At 31.5% G+C, this 17130-nt stretch overlaps 2 protein-coding genes across 5 annotated transcripts in view; one reads left to right on the top strand and one right to left on the bottom strand.

The window, feature by feature from the left end:
* LOC130451849 (sodium/calcium exchanger 3) overlaps window positions 1-9710 on the top strand; it is an 83709-nt gene extending 73999 nt beyond the window's left edge. For all 3 annotated transcript variants that reach the window (XM_056791164.1, XM_056791163.1, XM_056791162.1), the window contains 3 exons: window positions 1575-1733; window positions 8199-8370; window positions 8464-9710. In XM_056791164.1, the coding sequence (XP_056647142.1) occupies window positions 1575-1733; window positions 8199-8370; window positions 8464-8668 (536 nt within the window). In that variant the 3' untranslated portion in view covers window positions 8669-9710. The remainder of the gene's footprint in view (window positions 1-1574; window positions 1734-8198; window positions 8371-8463) is intronic.
* On the bottom strand, window positions 2345-16057 carry LOC130451850 (uncharacterized). Of its 2 annotated transcripts, none has more exons than XR_008910798.1 (3): window positions 13170-16057; window positions 7426-7551; window positions 2345-4867 (listed from the first exon to the last, which is right to left on the bottom strand). XR_008910798.1 is itself a non-coding variant. In XM_056791166.1 (3 exons), the coding sequence occupies exons 1-3, from the start codon at window positions 13793-13795 to the stop codon at window positions 4704-4706; spliced, it is 1005 nt and encodes a 334-aa protein (XP_056647144.1). In that variant the 5' UTR covers window positions 13796-16057; the 3' UTR covers window positions 2345-4703. The 2 variants fall into 2 exon arrangements, 1 of the variants encoding a protein (XP_056647144.1); XM_056791166.1 differs by having other exon boundaries at window positions 13081-16057.
* Window positions 16058-17130: the final 1073 nt, after the last annotated feature.

The following is a 17130-nucleotide window of genomic DNA, read 5'->3' as shown; positions in this document are numbered from 1 at the left end:
TATAGAAAAAAATGAATTTTCTAGTAATTTCGTAATCCAATACTTAATAAATATGATTGATAATAAAATAAAAAGCGCAACTCTTTGAAACACATCACAATTTCACAGAAAAAGTTCTAAATATTTTGCTCATTTGATTGTTTATGTTTGTCTTCATCACAAACCTCTATGCTATAATGACAGATAAGTGTAATAAATATTTATTGCCCTAATGCAATAAAGGTCCACTTTTTCCAATAAATATAGTTCAATAAAGTTGTATTTATTGCATGATCAATTTATTATCAGGAGTTGAAAAATGTAAAGGGTTGAAAGGGTATGGGCATTGGGGCAGACGACGTTTATAAACCGAATATTAAGTAGTACAACATAGTATCTTCAACTGAACTCGCATGCGAAAAGCAGTAAACTAGAATGTGTGAATACCAAATCTTTTTTTCTTGTCTTGTCAAGGAATTTTTTCGTTTGATTATAAATCTTAAAATTATTAATATTTCACAGATTTTACATCAGTTGGGGGAATTCCTCTTGAAAGTAAACCAAATTTTAGCGCCACAATGAGCTAAATAAATTACAATGGAAGTAAATATCAAAAAATGCAAAACTATGGTAATAACCACAAAAAGGGGAAAATCTAATAATAAATGGACAAAAATGGTCCCATTTGAATATCTGGGAGTCAGTTACACAGAAGGTAGAAAAACAGACATAGAAATAGTGAACAGGGTAGAAAAGCAAATAAAAATACACCATCTATGTAAGATCGTATTCTGGAAGAAAATAGGGGAAAGCATGAAGATGTAGATATACAACTTGATAAGAGTTGTAATATATGGAAGTGAAACTTGAGTGATGAACAAATAAACAGAGTAGAATAACTACAGCAGAGAAGAAACAACTATGGAAAAGTGGGGAAAATGAGAATCTAGAGAATAAGAAATGAGATATAGAAATATATAGAAAAGCTCAAACAGGAGCCAATAGGAAACAAACTACTTGAAAAATATTTGAACTAGTAAAGACAAATAAAAATAATAACATCACAAAGTCCACTGAGAAAAATTAAATATTCAAAAAGGCATAAGATGATAAGGAAAGGAAGAAAAACTTGTAGCTCTTAAATGGGAAATAAATACGATAAATGAATAAAGTAGCAAAAAACCGGAAAAGTGGAATAGAGGATTGAAATCCTAATATTCTGACATTCGGAAGAGCATAAAGGGTTTTAGAGAAGAAGAAAAAGAAGTCCTACTTAAATGCCTTAGAAATTAAAACTTTGAGCTAGTAGTTCATGGGTCAATCTTTATTCCTTGTTAGATAGAGAGTGACTGTTATCTTTAAAGCAGTTATTTTCACAAATCCAACGATATAAAAATGAAATGAAATCTTTGACAAAAGATACCGTTCAATTTTATCAAATTTAGCGTAGTTATTCAACTTTAAGTTGGGCACTGGGATGTACCAAGACTATGTTTCATTCCTGAATAATATAAGACTGTCACACAATTATCCAAAACTAGAATGATATGCTTTGAAGGTTTTTCTTTCTGTCAACTTTATTCTTTATTTTACAGATATTTTTAGAGGATACCTCTGTTTTGTGGTATCCATTTTCTGTATAGGACTAGTTACAGCAGTTATAGGAGATGCAGCTTCACATTTCGGAGCTACATTAGGAATCAAAGACGCAGTTACTGCCATAGTATTTGTTGCTTTAGGCACTAGTATTCCAGGTAAGTTAATAAAATATGCCAATTGAATAAAGTATCAATTGAAAATATAGGATATTTCAATAGACATGTGCCCTTCCTACATTTTTGTTTTATCTGATTTATGATTGATAATTCATAGGAATATTGGTAGCGTTTCTCAAAAAAGTGAAATATTTTTTTCCATCTGGAAGCTAACTTTCTGCAATACTCTGGGGTATATGATTTACATTAAAAGACCGATCCATAGTGTTACAAATGACATGGTTTCACTATTTTGCTCCAAGCTCACGTGACATTTATTATAACCAATTATTTTCTACTATACAGTTTATGCAATTGAACCTTTTGATTACATTTGAGCATCCTCATTTCGCGAGAGCAACCACATCATGAGAACAACTAATGCTTTTTGTCAAACATATTAATTTTTTCAATTGATTATTTTCATAAACCAAAGCAGCGATTTTCTTTCTATAGAATAACCCTCTATAAATTCATCAACTTTACATGGCTGTGCAAATAGGGTTTATAAAAGGGTTCAACTACCACCTGCAATATCATATTCATAATCTTATTCGTTAATTCAAGACTTGAATTTGGATTGGATTATTGAAACAAATTTAATTCTAAAATGTGTATAACGAGTTTATTTATAATTTGGTCTTCTTTAAGATGAAATGATGAAATCGATAACTCAGTTTATTACGTCATAAAATTAACAGTAAATTCTTTACAAATAAGTGTCATCATCAATATTATATTCCCAACTCGTATTAGATGTTTCGCTTCTGATAAATATGTTCAATATTTACTGATTTTGATGAATGTTTAATATGGGATTTAAGGTGTTTTTGAAACAACTCGTGTCCAAGATTACTACACCATTAATCCGACATGTAAAATGGTCACTTTTAATTCCTATACGTAAATTGGTCGCCTTGTTTTTATATTGGAACCAAAAACAAAAACTAATGGTCCACTTCACTTTGACCAGTTTATTTTTCAAGAGCAACATTTATATAGAGTGTGTCGTGAGCAAATTTATATACTTTTCCCATATGTAGAGCCCCCTGGGAGGATATCATGTGGCTACTAAAATGTGTCAACTCCTCTTCATTTTTAATTTGGATAATTTGTGAAATTGACTTTAAATTCAAATTGGGTATAGTGTCAACACAGCCCATTTGATTTTTTAAATTCCAGGACTGACTTTGGGAAAATCAATTTAGGGATTCGTATTGAATATCGCACCTTGTATTATGACCAGTATATTATCATCATCGTCCAGTTGACTGCCTACATTAGCACTTCTAGGTGGCCTCATTAAATTGGCGATAATATTTATTTCAAATGCAGCTCGAAATGCTTTCACTGTTGGCTTTCTGTTATACCCTCCTCTTTGACGATAAACAGAAAATTGATTTTCAAGTTGATCTTGAATTAGTCTGCCCTTGAATAAATAATTGAAACCTTCATTTTTCTAATCACTTGCAAATTGTTTAATGGAGTTAATGATGAGAAGAAAACCATCAAAGCTATCAGGTCTGGTCAAATTTCCCTTTTTTCCAACTTTGTATAGATTTTCCAATAAATCATATCCTGAGCTTAAAGCTGCTAGCTCTTCTGGATAAGTATCGCTCAAAACACGATTACAGAGTTTTGTTGAATGTAAACGTGTACTATTCAGGGCATCAAATAAATTGTTCATGGTTAGAACAAAGTTCGCCATGTTTTTAGTTGTACTTGAAATAAGTTCACCAGTTTCCAAAGATGTCATTATGACAGAATAAACACTGTGACCCAATAATAATTTCACCTTCATTTTTTCGAAAGAATTCGGATTGATGTGCTTATCAGTCAGTTTCAATAAGGCCTTTCCTGTTTTGCTCCTTTTATCAAGATCATAAACTTTTCGAATGTCAGAAAAACATATGTACTGCCCATTAAATATGAAACTATTGTTCCAAAAACTGTTTCTAACGTATTTCAACAGATGGGGAGCATTAAAAAAAGGATATTTTTTCTCATTATGAAAAAAATAAGGTTTTTTTTTTGTTAACCCCCAAATGCTTTTTGAGTTTCTGATTGGTAGTTGATAAATCACATACTATGCCTATAGTGTCTAGTTTTGTCTCACTAAGTTTTTCCAATGCCTTCGTAATTATACACCATAAAGAAGCATATGACACCCCACCATTCGATACAAGTAGGCAATAGGAATTTTCCAGTTGCTATAGATTCCTCTGATCATGAGAACTAGAGCTTCACTGGCATGGAAAGGCTTTCTTCCAAACTCGCCCAGATCTTCAAAACCCTCAATTAAATCTGTTTTCATGTTGTACTCAAGATTCCTCTTAATAGACATTTCGTCGACCATCAGAATACATTTCTTCTCATAAGGCAGCATCGTATCCGCCTTTAAAGTAAAGTGCATAAAAAATTTTTTATTGAATTCAGGTTTGCAACGGAAATTGGCAACCCATGATTTCACTGTTGATATTGCTGGCAAAATAAACCCTTTTTGTCGCAAATATCTGTATGTCTTAGGTCCTTTATAAAATAATGACAAGGCAGTTTTCCTTTCAGATGGTAACCATGGGGATTTTATCTTATGTCGTAATTGCATATTCACAAGAGATTTTATAAAATTCGTGAGAGTTCCTTCTCTATACAAAACGTTCGCAGAGAGTTGCGTTTTCATAATCCTTTTTTTTTGTAGCTCACAATTGAGTATTCAGGTTATTGACTTTTTTCCTAGCATTGGTTAGTTCCTTTTTCAACCGTTCATTTTCTTCTTGCAATGACTGCTTCCTACCTCCAATACCCATAGAACAAGATGGAAGGTTCTGTAACTCTTTCAACCACTCTTCATCTTCATGGTTACTGATTACCTCTCATGTCAATGTTTCTGGAATGAATCGGGGCATTAAAATCACTATTTGAATAGGTTTGTGGATGTGAGGAAACATTCAATTGGATTATTTGTTCATCCTAATTTTCCCTATCCGATTCACTTTCTGAACCTTCATTTTTGTAGCGGAATGGTACAATAGTAGGCAATCTTTTAGATTGACTAATATTTTCACTGAAATGTTTGCTGCAGATCAGCTTATTTCTTAGTGATTTCTGGCTTAGGTTTGCCAAAACAGCATTACCTGAAATAGGGAACATCAATGTTAACATACATATTTATTGTAATAGTTATGGTAAAGTATTTTTTTATGTTCAAAAACTTGAATTTATTTTATTTCAATAATGGGCATAAATGGAATAACGACTAGTAGTACCCTTGGAATTTCCCTAATTGTATCTTATATCATCGTCGGAATGACAGAATTTTTCCGAATTGTGTTAATATAATTCCATACCTGTGTATCATTCTCAAAAACAACTACACATCATTGAAATTTCTTGGTATGCTCACAACAACGGTGAAAACACTCTCATACTTATCTTTAATAAGGGTTTTTAAAATCAAACAAATAGACCATTCCAAAGAATTGTAACAAAACCAGAAATAAAAAATATACAAATAAGTACATACGTACCAAAGATATTTAAATAATCTGATTTTAATATAAATATTATATTCAATGGCTTTGTATTGAAAGTTACGGATCAATGCGAAAATTTGGATAAGACCAATAAATAAAAAAACCCTTTCTAATGAAGAAAAAAAATTTGTCCTTTCAACTACTACTAAAATACCTACTTATAATCGTTTTGTCACTTTTATCATTGTGTTAAGATATTTATACAATGGCTTCATCCTTACCGATAAGTGTACCAATTAACCCAGGACCGGTCTGGATTTCACATTGGAGATCCAAAAGTTATAATAATCGAAAATATTATTTATTGTATTATCTATTTATACTTTTTGGATCGACCACAAAATAATATGGAAATGTTAAAACTGAGCTCATTGCTGAGTTAAATATATTTATATTACTACTGGTACTAATTTAACAAAATGATTTTATTCACAAATCTGTTATAGGTAAATCAAGCATGAGTCATATATTTTTGAAATTATAACCTATTAAAGTGCAATACAAAAAATATATACCATTAAAAAATATATCCAAGGTGTCATATTTAATATAGTTATAACGTTACAAAAAAGACATCAACTGCTACAGTTGAAAATATAAATTGCTCTTCTCCAGGATATTTTATACGTAACATTTTTTAAAAATAATTAATTTGTTCTATAGTTTTAAATAGGCTGTTTCTATTATCACTGTAGGAATTTATAGATAGGTAAATCATGAAATAACTAACTAACATCAATATTTGTTGGGATGATAAATTCATTCATAATGTGCGACTGAAAAAATGTACTTGAGGAGCTTGTTGCTACCTTCAACTTTCAGAAATTATATTTTACAATGAGACCATAAATGCTTACAAAACCATCTGTTTGTTTAATGGTATAAGCAGGCAAAGGTCTACTTATCTGAGCCAAGTATGTATGGTCATAAAAGCGGGTACTTACTAGCAAATAAAATTATCTGTTGTTAAATGTGTTTTTTGCAATATATATAATAAAATTGAAACTAAAATTCATTTTTATTGAAAGTATTCAACAATCGTAAGATGGTATATGGCATTACTATATTCTTACCCTTAATAGATACGAGGACAAAAATGAACAATGGACAAAAATGGTGATTATATTATGGAGGGACATTACATTGGTTAAAAAAGTTCTTTTTTATATCGAAAACACCAAGTAATGTTTAAAGTAAAGCTCTCAGTACATTTTTTGACAAAATCAAAACGAGTATCTACGACAGAAACGTATTTAAGAATAATCATTAGTGATGTTAGTTATTCGAGATAAAAGTGTGCTATTTCGCTTAAATTGACTATTAATTATAATAACTAAGCATATCATCATTAAAAACCTATATGTTTGCCTCGTGAAGGCACGAAACGTCGTATCGAAGATTTGTTGGTACATGTCTATAGTAAATTTGTATTCAAATAAAACTAGTATTTGATATTATTTCATTCAAACATTCTCTGCTGGAGAAAACAAAAGCATAATTTTCATGTATAACTTGAGAATGGAGGAAATTATAATTTTCTCCCTAATTGTTACTATTTTGTCAATCTGTTATGGCATAGAATATAGTATTATAACCATATTATCATATGTGATAAAAAACAGTCTATATACACTTGAACAGGTGAAATTTTTGCCTCATTGACAGGATAATTTCCAAATATAAACACACAGACACACTACCTTATTATTATGTGCTTAGTTCATAAACATAAAAAATAACAAAAAATACTATTTCAATTTTTGTGAAATATAAAGTTCAGTCCTTTGTATTCGGTTAGTTGTGTTTATGTAAAAGTTTGAAATATTTTCAAAAATTTTTTATTCTATTCTGTTTGTCTTTACTATAAAGGTGGCTTCTAAGTTTAAATTTAGGTATGATTCAAGTACTTTTGATAAATTTATAAGATTGAATGGATTTGGAATTTGTAGTAAATCATTGTACTCGTATAATATGCAATGCGACCATAATACATACAAATAAACTCATTATCAGAAAAAACTATTGGACGAATTATCTTTTATTTGAAGATAATTAAATACCTACTTATGAATAATATTGAACATTTGTAAACAGTCATTTATTCACATTCACTATTTTTTATTCCTTTATGAAAAATAATTGTCTTGAGAATAACTCACCCGAGTGTATGATCCATTTTTGACATCTGGTAGGGTCATACACAGGAAATCGGTACATTTTAATTGTAGGATCTGATCTTTTACTTAGTCCACACTTGAAATAAACACACTTATTTCCAGCCATTTCTAAAAAATTGAGAAGAAGTGATTATTTGTTATTTAAATGCATTTTAGTAGTAGTTCGCTAAATATACAGTTTTTTTTCGAAATTGTAAGATGTAGTATTTATACATCTAGCGCCTCTTATAATTTGAATATATTAACTAAGAGAGTAGTGGTGTATATTAATTGTAATAATATCCACTTACTTTAAAAATAATATATATATATATATATATATATATATATATATACATATATATACATATATATATATATATATATATATATATATATATATATATATATATCCAATTTCAAATATTCTCAAATAAAAAAATAATCCAAGTGCACAACGTGCACCAACGAAACTCAACAATAACACAACGAACACAATACAATAATGAACTCAAATTGCAACTTTGCTATAGACACCCAAAATAAGAAACTTTACAACACAGCTTAAGTGTTGAATATAATATTTTAAATAATTTTGGCGCCATCTGTTATTGGGGTAATTCGGCAACCAAAGCTAAGAAAACACGTAATTCAAGCTAGACGTACAGTACAAGGTGATTTGTGAAATTGGCCAAAAATTATCATTTAGTGTTCATAGTATTTTAGGGAAACCTACTAACAGTAATTCTGGATATTAACGAATTTATTATTTTTAGACACATTCGCCAGTAAAGTAGCTGCCATACAAGATAAGCACGCAGACGCTAGTGTAGGTAACGTGACTGGCAGCAATGCAGTTAACGTATTTCTAGGAATAGGTGTAGCGTGGTCCATAGCCGCGATTTATCACCACGTCAATGGAAATGTCTTCCACGTAGATCCTGGCAAGTAAGTATATTTAGAAACGAATCAAAGGAGTTTAATATAATAATCTCTAAATTAGACAAGATCAATTATGTTTAAAAAACTTTCTATTTTCAGTCTTGCCTTTTCTGTCACAATTTTTTGCACGGAAGCAGCTTTGGTAATTATTGTCCTAGTTCTTCGCAGATCGAAGTACATCGGTGGAGAGTTGGGGGGGCCTACTTACATAAAATACTTTACGTCTGCTGTCTTTTTTAGTCTATGGATCGTCTACCTCATCATGTCATCGTTAGAAGTCTACGGAGTCATACATGGGTTTTAAATTATTTCAACAAAATATAAATATGTCTTTTAAAAGGTCATCTACGTTTTATTGAAAATACGGTTCTCTTCTTAGCGATACGGTTAAACCAACACATTTCGTATTTTAAATTTTGTATAAACTTTAATTTGAATAATATTATATAGATAACAAAATTTGTTCATATTCAAAAACTACAGAACTAATTTTTTGACAGCACCTCAAAATGATGCTATCCAAATAACGACAGTATACTAATGATCATTTTGACAGCTACTGCCAAAATGAAATATCTACGTATTTAAACACTCAAAGTAAGGTATATGCAGCCAATAAGGCCAAGTTGGCAATATGGTTAATTCCTCATAGCTCGATAACTACCTAAGGCCTCGATCTCCTATTAAATGCTGTATGCGGCATCCGACTTGAACGTAAACGTTCCGATCAATGACTGAACGCCAGGCACAGCGTCAGTAGTCAATAGATCTCATACGCGAACGACGATGTCTCGTTCACAACAGTAGTCGACAAATAGTGTAGTCGTGTGATATCAAATTGATTTAAATTCAACACTTTTGGCAGCACTTATGTTACTTGAAGAGACGGCAAAAGACAACTGCATAAAAATCAGAGCAACAAGACACCGATTATTTATGGGGAGGAAGAAAGAAGAATGTTTCCAGATTTTGATAATGAAACACTTAAAAGACAACAATTAAGAACAATTCAAACATATTGTAGAACTTGTACGGGAATGTATAATAAAAGTGCCACCAAAAATGCATCTTATGTCCATATCACCTGAAGGAAAAGCTGCTTGTCACTTTTATGTATAATGCACAATAACATTGAACTTATTCAATCAATAATTATTTTTTTTCTTATCGAATTTCGACATTTTGTGTTTACGCCAGATACTACGTTTACTCTGCAATGGTTCAAAATAACTAGAGACGCGGCGTAGAGCGTTTGAATGGCGCCTACGGTGTCCACACGCCAAAGTCATCGTTTGAAAGGGACCACAACAGTACATTTCTATAGTAAACATCGAGACGCCACGTACGGCGTGACGTGATGGCGTTTATAGGAGACCATAGCCTAATATTTGAGGTATGTCGCGTATAAACAGTATATTCGCCAAATACTGTTGATTGAGGTGGACAAGGTATTCATGTATACAATAGCAGTAATATTTATACTTAGTATTTATTTCCGGTACATAACATAAAATCAAAATTCTAAAACAACATCAAATCAATTAACAACTCGGCCACGTTCACCTCTCACTGTCTGTGTCAAGTCCCGTCATCCGTCATGTGTTGAGTCAGTTTTTAGCGTAACTCAACACCCCCCTTCGCTAAAAACTTTAACACCTAAAAGTGATTTAAACTTACTCAAAATATCAGAATTAAGACCCTTAGTTAGGATATCTGCTTGTTGGCGTTTAGAATCTATGTATTTAATATCTATTTTGCCTTCCTCTAAATTTTCACAAATGAAGTGGTATTTAAGGTCAATATGCTTTACCCTTCTGTTATTTCCTGGATTTTTGATAATGGATATACAACCCTGATTATCTTCAAAAAAATATTATTTTCTCTAAGTCTATATTAAAATCAAACAGAAGCTTTCTTAACCACAGACCTTCAGAAACAGAAGTGCATAATGCTACTAACTCAGCTTCTGTTGTGGAAAGTGTGACGCATTTCTGCTTTCTCGTTACCCAACTAATAGTATTATCAAATAATTTGAAAATGAAACCAGAAACTGACCTTCTGTCACTTAAATCATTTGCCCAATCGGCATCCACATAACAAATTAATTTAAACTCGTTTTGCTCATTTTGTCTTTTATACTCTAACCCTTCATATAGTGTAGCTTTTAGATATCTTAAAATTCTGAGTAGATGTTTCCAAATTTCCCCTGTAGCTTTGTCTTGGAAACTACTGAAATAATTAAGAGCAAAGCATATATCTGGACGTGAACCCAACATTAGATACATTAAGCATCCTATAAGTTGACGAATTGGTTTATCTGTGAAGTTTTCTACTTCAAGTGGTACATTTAGTTTAAGTTTAGTTTCTATCGGTGTGTTCACGCCTTTACAATTTTCCATACCAAATTTATTCAATATATTTTTTATATATCTTGCTTGTGACAATTTTAGTACTCCCTTCTCTCTATTATAATTTATCTCTAACCCCAGAAAATGTCTTAGTTCTCCTTTGTTTTTCATATCGAATTTTAGCATCATCTTATAAATAATATTATTTAGTGCCTTTAAGTCTGGACCGGCTAATATAATATCATCAACATATAATAATAAATAGATACATTCATTGTTCGATTTCAAATAATACAAGCAACAATCATTTTCAGACCTAATGAATCCCGTTTCCAGCAAAAAACAGTTCATTTCCGTATTCCAACATCTAGATGATTCTTTTAAACCGTAAAGTGCTTTATTTAATTTTAATATTTTACCTGGGTCATGTTTCATACCTTTTGGGAAATTAATGTATACCGGTGACTTCAAAGTACCCTGTAAAAACGCGCTTCTCACATCCAACTGTAAAAGGTGATAAGCTAATTGGTTTCCTATAGTTAAAAAAGTTCTTATAGTAGTTATTTTGGCTACAGGTGAATAAAAATTTTCACATTCAATTCCCTTTTGAGCAAATCCCCTTACCACTAGTCTAGCTTTGAATTGATTTTCATTTGTTTCTAAAGGTTTTTTACTAAATACCCACCTTGTATCTAAAATGTTAGTAATTTCTTTGTTCTCTGTAATTTCCCATGTTTTATTCTTCTTAATAGATTCAAGTTCCCTATCTATAGCTAATAACCAGTTATCTTTATCTTTATGATTTTTGACTTCTTCATAACTCATAGGTATATCTTCAACATAGTTGTACGCGTTTAGTGCCATATATAATTCAAAATCCTTAAATTTCTCTGGCAACTTTGTCTCTCTTTTATTATTACTATCATTGCCTCTTCCGTTTTCATTGGTTGTTCTTCCATTTTCATTGATTGTTACACTTCCATATTGATTTTTCTTCATGGTATTTTCCATTCCATCGCTTACCTCCATTTCTTTTCCTCCATCAGTAACCACCTTAATTTCAGATACATCCTTTTTGAATGGGAAGCAATTTTCATCAAATTTAACATCCCTAGCTACAATAATCTTCTGTGTGTCTATATTCCACAATCTATAACCGTTCTGAGCATATCCTACCATTATACATTTGTTTGCCTTGGGGTCAAATTTTTCTCGTTTTTCTTTTGGAATATGGGAATATGCCGTACTGCCAAAAATCCGCATATTACTTACATCTGGCTTTTTATTATTGAAAACTTCTGCGGGTGTTATGGTACCATCCAATGATTGTGTTGGGCTTCTGTTCAATATGTAGGTTGCTGTTAAAATGGCTTCTCCCCATAACTCCTTATGCACACCTGAATCATTGATCATTGCTCTAGCTCGTTCTACCAGTGATCTGTTCATCCTTTCAGCCTTACCATTCTGTTGTGGAGTGTAAGGAATTGTATAATCTAATCTGATACCATTATTTTTACAAAATTGCTTGAAATTGTAAGAGATATACTCGCCCCCATTGTCGCATCTCAATTTGGATATTTGAGTGTTAGATACTGATTTAATCATAAAATAATATTCCTGAAATTTTTCAAAAACCTCAGCCTTTTCTCTTATCGAATAAGTCATTGTGAAATTTGAAAAATCTTCAATAAATGTAACAAAATACCTGTGTCCATCATGTGATGATGGGGTAATCGGTCCACATAAATCAGTATGAATTATTTCAAACATTCTATTACTTTTTGTTCGAGAACCAAGGGGTAACTGAGACATTTTTCCTAAAGTACATGGTTCACAGAAATCTACTCTAACAATTGGAATTCTATTGTCAATACCTTTAACAAGTTTTTCAAGACTATTAAAATTAATATGCCCAAACCTCTTGTGCCACATGATAAAATCTGTATTCGTTGCCGTATTTAAACATTCTGACTTTAATATTTCAAATTTGATTTCATACAAATTTTCTCGTTTTCCATTTGCTACTAGTCCTTGTTTATCATTAAAGACATATACTTCTCCTTTTTCAAAAATTACTTTATTTCCGCAATCCTCTAACCTTTTTACTGAGAGTAAATTCTTACGTAAGTTGGGTAAACTGCATTTTTGATTGTACAATTAATGTTTAAATTATTTACTACACTTCGAGCATTAATGTTTCCAACTGCAATGGCTTGTAAATGACTATTGTTTTTAGCAACAGATATTATAATTGGCTTATCTAACATAATAAATTCTGAAAAAACAGTTTTATCATTGACAAGATGATCTGTGCATCCAGAATCAACAAGAAAGGTTAACTGATTCTTATTTACACATTCTAATTTACCTGGCCCTGTCATGAAACATACACTATCATTTTCTACACTTTTGTACATATCTTGATTTTCATTTTGCACATTAGCATGATTACTGTACCTATTTGCCTTAAGCTCATGAATACGGTCTTGATTTTTACTATTTCTGACATTGCCTCTACCTAATTGAAACCTTCCTCTTGAATTCATGTTGCCTCTTCCTTCATTTGAGCCCCTATAGCTACTTCTGCTTCCTCTTGATACTGTACCTCGCTTTTGACTCCAGCACTCACTTCGTATATGCCCTCGTTTTCCACATCCATAACAAACTCTATCACTTAAAAAAGCTGCTGCTGGGCTACTGACATCATAGTTTCTAGCTATTTTCCTTTTCTCATATTCGGCCAATAATTTCTTTTTAACATTCTTATAAGTCAGAAGTTCTTTTGGCATGTTTTCAATGATTGTTACCACAGTTTCATATGATTTTGGAAGTGCCATTAGTAAATTACACACAATGTCTTGTTCATCAGTTTTAACCCCAGTGGCTTTTAAGTGCCTTAATGTCTCTTCAAATTCCATAATGAATTTTTCTAATGAATCTCCTTCCTCAAGCTTCAACGATAATAGCTTCTTCTTTAAAAATAATTGCCCTGGCAACCCTTTCCTCTCATATTTTGTTTCTAATGTTCTCCACATATCAAAAGCATACCTCGTAAGATTTCTAACTGCGAGTCTGCCACACATTAAATTATCAACGACTTTGCTTTATTATCATCTTTAATCATTTTTCTTCTCCTATCTTCATCCGTTATGTTTTCTATGTCTATTTCATTTTTTACCATTTCTATTACCCCATTTTCTGCCAATATTGCTTCTATTCTAAATTTCCAGTTATAATAGTTTTCTCCATTTAGTGCTTCTATATTATAGCCTCTTATACCTTGTCCAGCCATGTTGCTTTCTTTTTATTTTGATATTTTCTATTTCTTTATTTATCTCATCAATCCTTTAATTCTGGGCCCATAACCTGTTGATTGAGGTGGACAAGGTATTCATGTATACAATAGCAGTAATATTTATACTTGGTATTTATTTCCGGTACATAACATAAAATCAAAATTCTAAAACAACATCAAATCAATTAACAACTCGGCCACGTTCACCTCTCACTGTCTGTGTCAAGTCCCGTCATCCGTCATGTATTGAGTCAGTTTTTAGCGTAACTCAACAAATACACCAGCCGTATAGTCATCAGTGTCTTGAGCCAACCGCCTGAGCGTGAACTGCTTTCCAAATGAAAATTGTGATTTAAATTTTTTGAATCTACGGTTAAGTTAATGATAGCACGTGATATTGGAAAAAACAGTTAACTTTATACATGTGAGCAATATGGACATAGTCGATAGATAGCAATAAGGCCACGGCTATGTTATACTTACTATAATTAATAAGCGTAATCAATAACTAAGCGGGGATTAAACAGTTCCCCCACAAGTACTGTGAGTCTTCTTGGATTCAAAATGCAGTCAATAGCGGGTCAAAGTCAGGCATCGACCTTAGCATCGACTATATGTCGCTAAATAATGTAATGCAAAAATCTTGTAAATAAGTGTTATTTTGAATAAAGTGTGTTATCCATAACTAACTTGTTTAATTGGGCTCTAACTGAGGTTCCAATAGTCAACACCCATAACACTACAGGCTGGATGATACCTATCTGCTATAAAGATTTATGGAAAGAAACCATTCAAATCCGGGTCAGAAAAGCACAAAACTTAAACCCGTCAAGAGCCCAAAAACTAAACAAATTTACACTATTAGAGCAGCAATACCTCCCGAAATTTTGTTTAAAGGAAAGCTCCAAAAACAAGAATTTACTTAATGCCTGAAGGGACTTTAGTACTTATGACTGAAAAAGGTAGCATGATACAAGCAGCATAGAGCAGTTGGATAGAGCATTTTGCAAAATTTAGGGTTCAAGGTTATTTTTTATGGAACCCAATGTCATTTGGATTTCATTATTTTGGAAACCACTGACAGATTCGATATTACATTGTATTGTTTACCCACTTATACAACACACAAACTCCAATCAATCGAGCGTTTGAGTATTATAGGGACTATGAAGCTGTTAAAGCATCCAGAAAAATGTTTTATAAGTAATATGCGTTGTTTTTGAAGCATATTTTCAGCTATTTGGGATATAACAATGACCATGTCAAATGTTAAAGCAGGCTTTAGGGCAACAGGAATATAATATAATAATAATATATAATAATAATATATAATAATAATATATAATTTGCTCCAAGCACTATCACAAGTCAAAATTAGAGTCAAGAAACTCAACAGAAACAGCAAATATCTTAAGAAACAAGTCCACCTACATCTAGAGAATGAGGAAAATGATGTTGATTACTTTAAAAACTCGTACTAGAGACAGAACTTCTACCCATGATGATAGCAGCAGTGATACAAAGAGCCTTTTCAGTGTATACGATGAATCTGATGAATCTTATTCTGAAAAAGAAATTGTAGAAGATCTTGTCTTGAATAAGAGCAGCTGAGATGCTTCTAGCTCCAAATCACGCACCAACCAAAGCTAAGAAGCACAGAAAACTTGCTCTCGATAGTAGAGCTCAAGTTGTAACAAGAAACATATTCAATAAAGAAAATAAAACTAAGGACTCATGTACAAATATAAAAAAAAAATCACGAGGAGCTTGAGCGTTATCTGTCATTTAGTTTAGTGTTCCATGTGGTGGAAGATTTAATTCGTCTCAAAAGTTAATTCAATATTTTAAAATATGCTACTGGAAATCGTATTCCACATCTCAAAACCGACGAAAATTCTGTCTCACATAAATCAATTCGTGCTATTTTGAATGATCATTTTGAGCCGAAAGATGAAAATTAAACGAACCTCTTGACTCCGTTCTACTTGTTGCTTTATCAAAAACTCAAAATAATACTGGTTTTCAGTAAAGAGAAGAAATAGGAATGCATTCGTGGCCTGTCCTAAAAATTCATTTAAGAAATTTGGATATTGTATATATATACATATATATATATATATATATATATATATATATATATATATATATATATATATATATATATATATATATATATATTTCATTGATCGATTCCCGGTCACGTAACGTTAAATTGATTCTATTAAGAACATTGTTTGTGGATTTATAGAAGGAATTATAAAAATAAAATTCTTAGATAAAATTGAATAATTTGAGCAAGAGGCAAAATTGAATCCCAAAAGACCAAAATTTCACACATCATTTACATGATTTTATAATAGTAAGGGTAATTGGTCCAATATTCTATAGATTAACCTAGTTATCAACTTAAATGTGGTAAATATTTAGAGGCCAAATTATAAAAATAAATATCAGATAGCATAAAATATAAAGAGAAATATAATTAAATAAAGATATTAACAAACATTAGCGCAGAAATACAAAATTATATAATATATTAAGCTTACAAAACAAAATTCCCAGCCTGGAAGCCACTCAACCGCTGACAGGGCACGTGGTATTACTAATACAACACAGGGCTGCTAATTTTGTAGGGTAGGGGAAGAAATTACGATACACATCTGCAACTGTCAAGCTCTTATTTACACACGGAGGGAAATGCTATGATTAAACTTAGTGGATCGACAATTCTTCAATTCTGGAGAATATCTATGATCTAGAGGTCACAAGCTGTATACAGTTCTTAATAGAAAAATTATTATCAAAAGCCTTTGAAAATGGTAAAATAAATTTCAATTAACTAATTTCTTATTTAAAATTTCTACGCTTAACAAGGATATAAATCTGAACTATTATTTCATTCTTAGAGATGAGACTCCATGATAAGATTTATCTTTCAAACAACTGTAATCTATTTCCGTCTAGATGTGGTCAGTGGATAATTTTTGGCTAACTTCAGTTGTTGCTTGTTTATTCACTTGTTCAACAATTAGAAGCGATAACGCGATACAAAGATTGACAGTTATTATTCGACCAAGCTTAAAAATACATGGAGGATCTATTTGCTGAGAGATTCGAGCAATT

The sequence above is a fragment of the Diorhabda sublineata genome, chromosome X (assembly GCF_026230105.1).
Source record: "Diorhabda sublineata isolate icDioSubl1.1 chromosome X, icDioSubl1.1, whole genome shotgun sequence".
In the NCBI taxonomy this organism is placed as follows: Eukaryota; Metazoa; Arthropoda; class Insecta; order Coleoptera; family Chrysomelidae; genus Diorhabda; species Diorhabda sublineata.
This window is presented reverse-complemented; position numbering and strand designations above follow the sequence as displayed.

Excerpts from the sequence above, each read along its gene's own strand:
- LOC130451850 (XM_056791166.1), bottom strand. The coding sequence starts at position 13,795 with ATGTGTGGCAGACTCGCAGTTAGAAATCTTACGAGGTATGCTTTTGAT. Across the intron at positions 7,552-13,080 it reads ATGTTTCATGACAGGGCCAG|AAATGGCTGGAAATAAGTGT; the intron begins GTAAATTAGAAT and ends TCAATTTTTTAG. Across the intron at positions 4,868-7,425 it reads AAAATGGATCATACACTCGG|GTAATGCTGTTTTGGCAAAC; the intron begins GTGAGTTATTCT and ends TCCCTATTTCAG.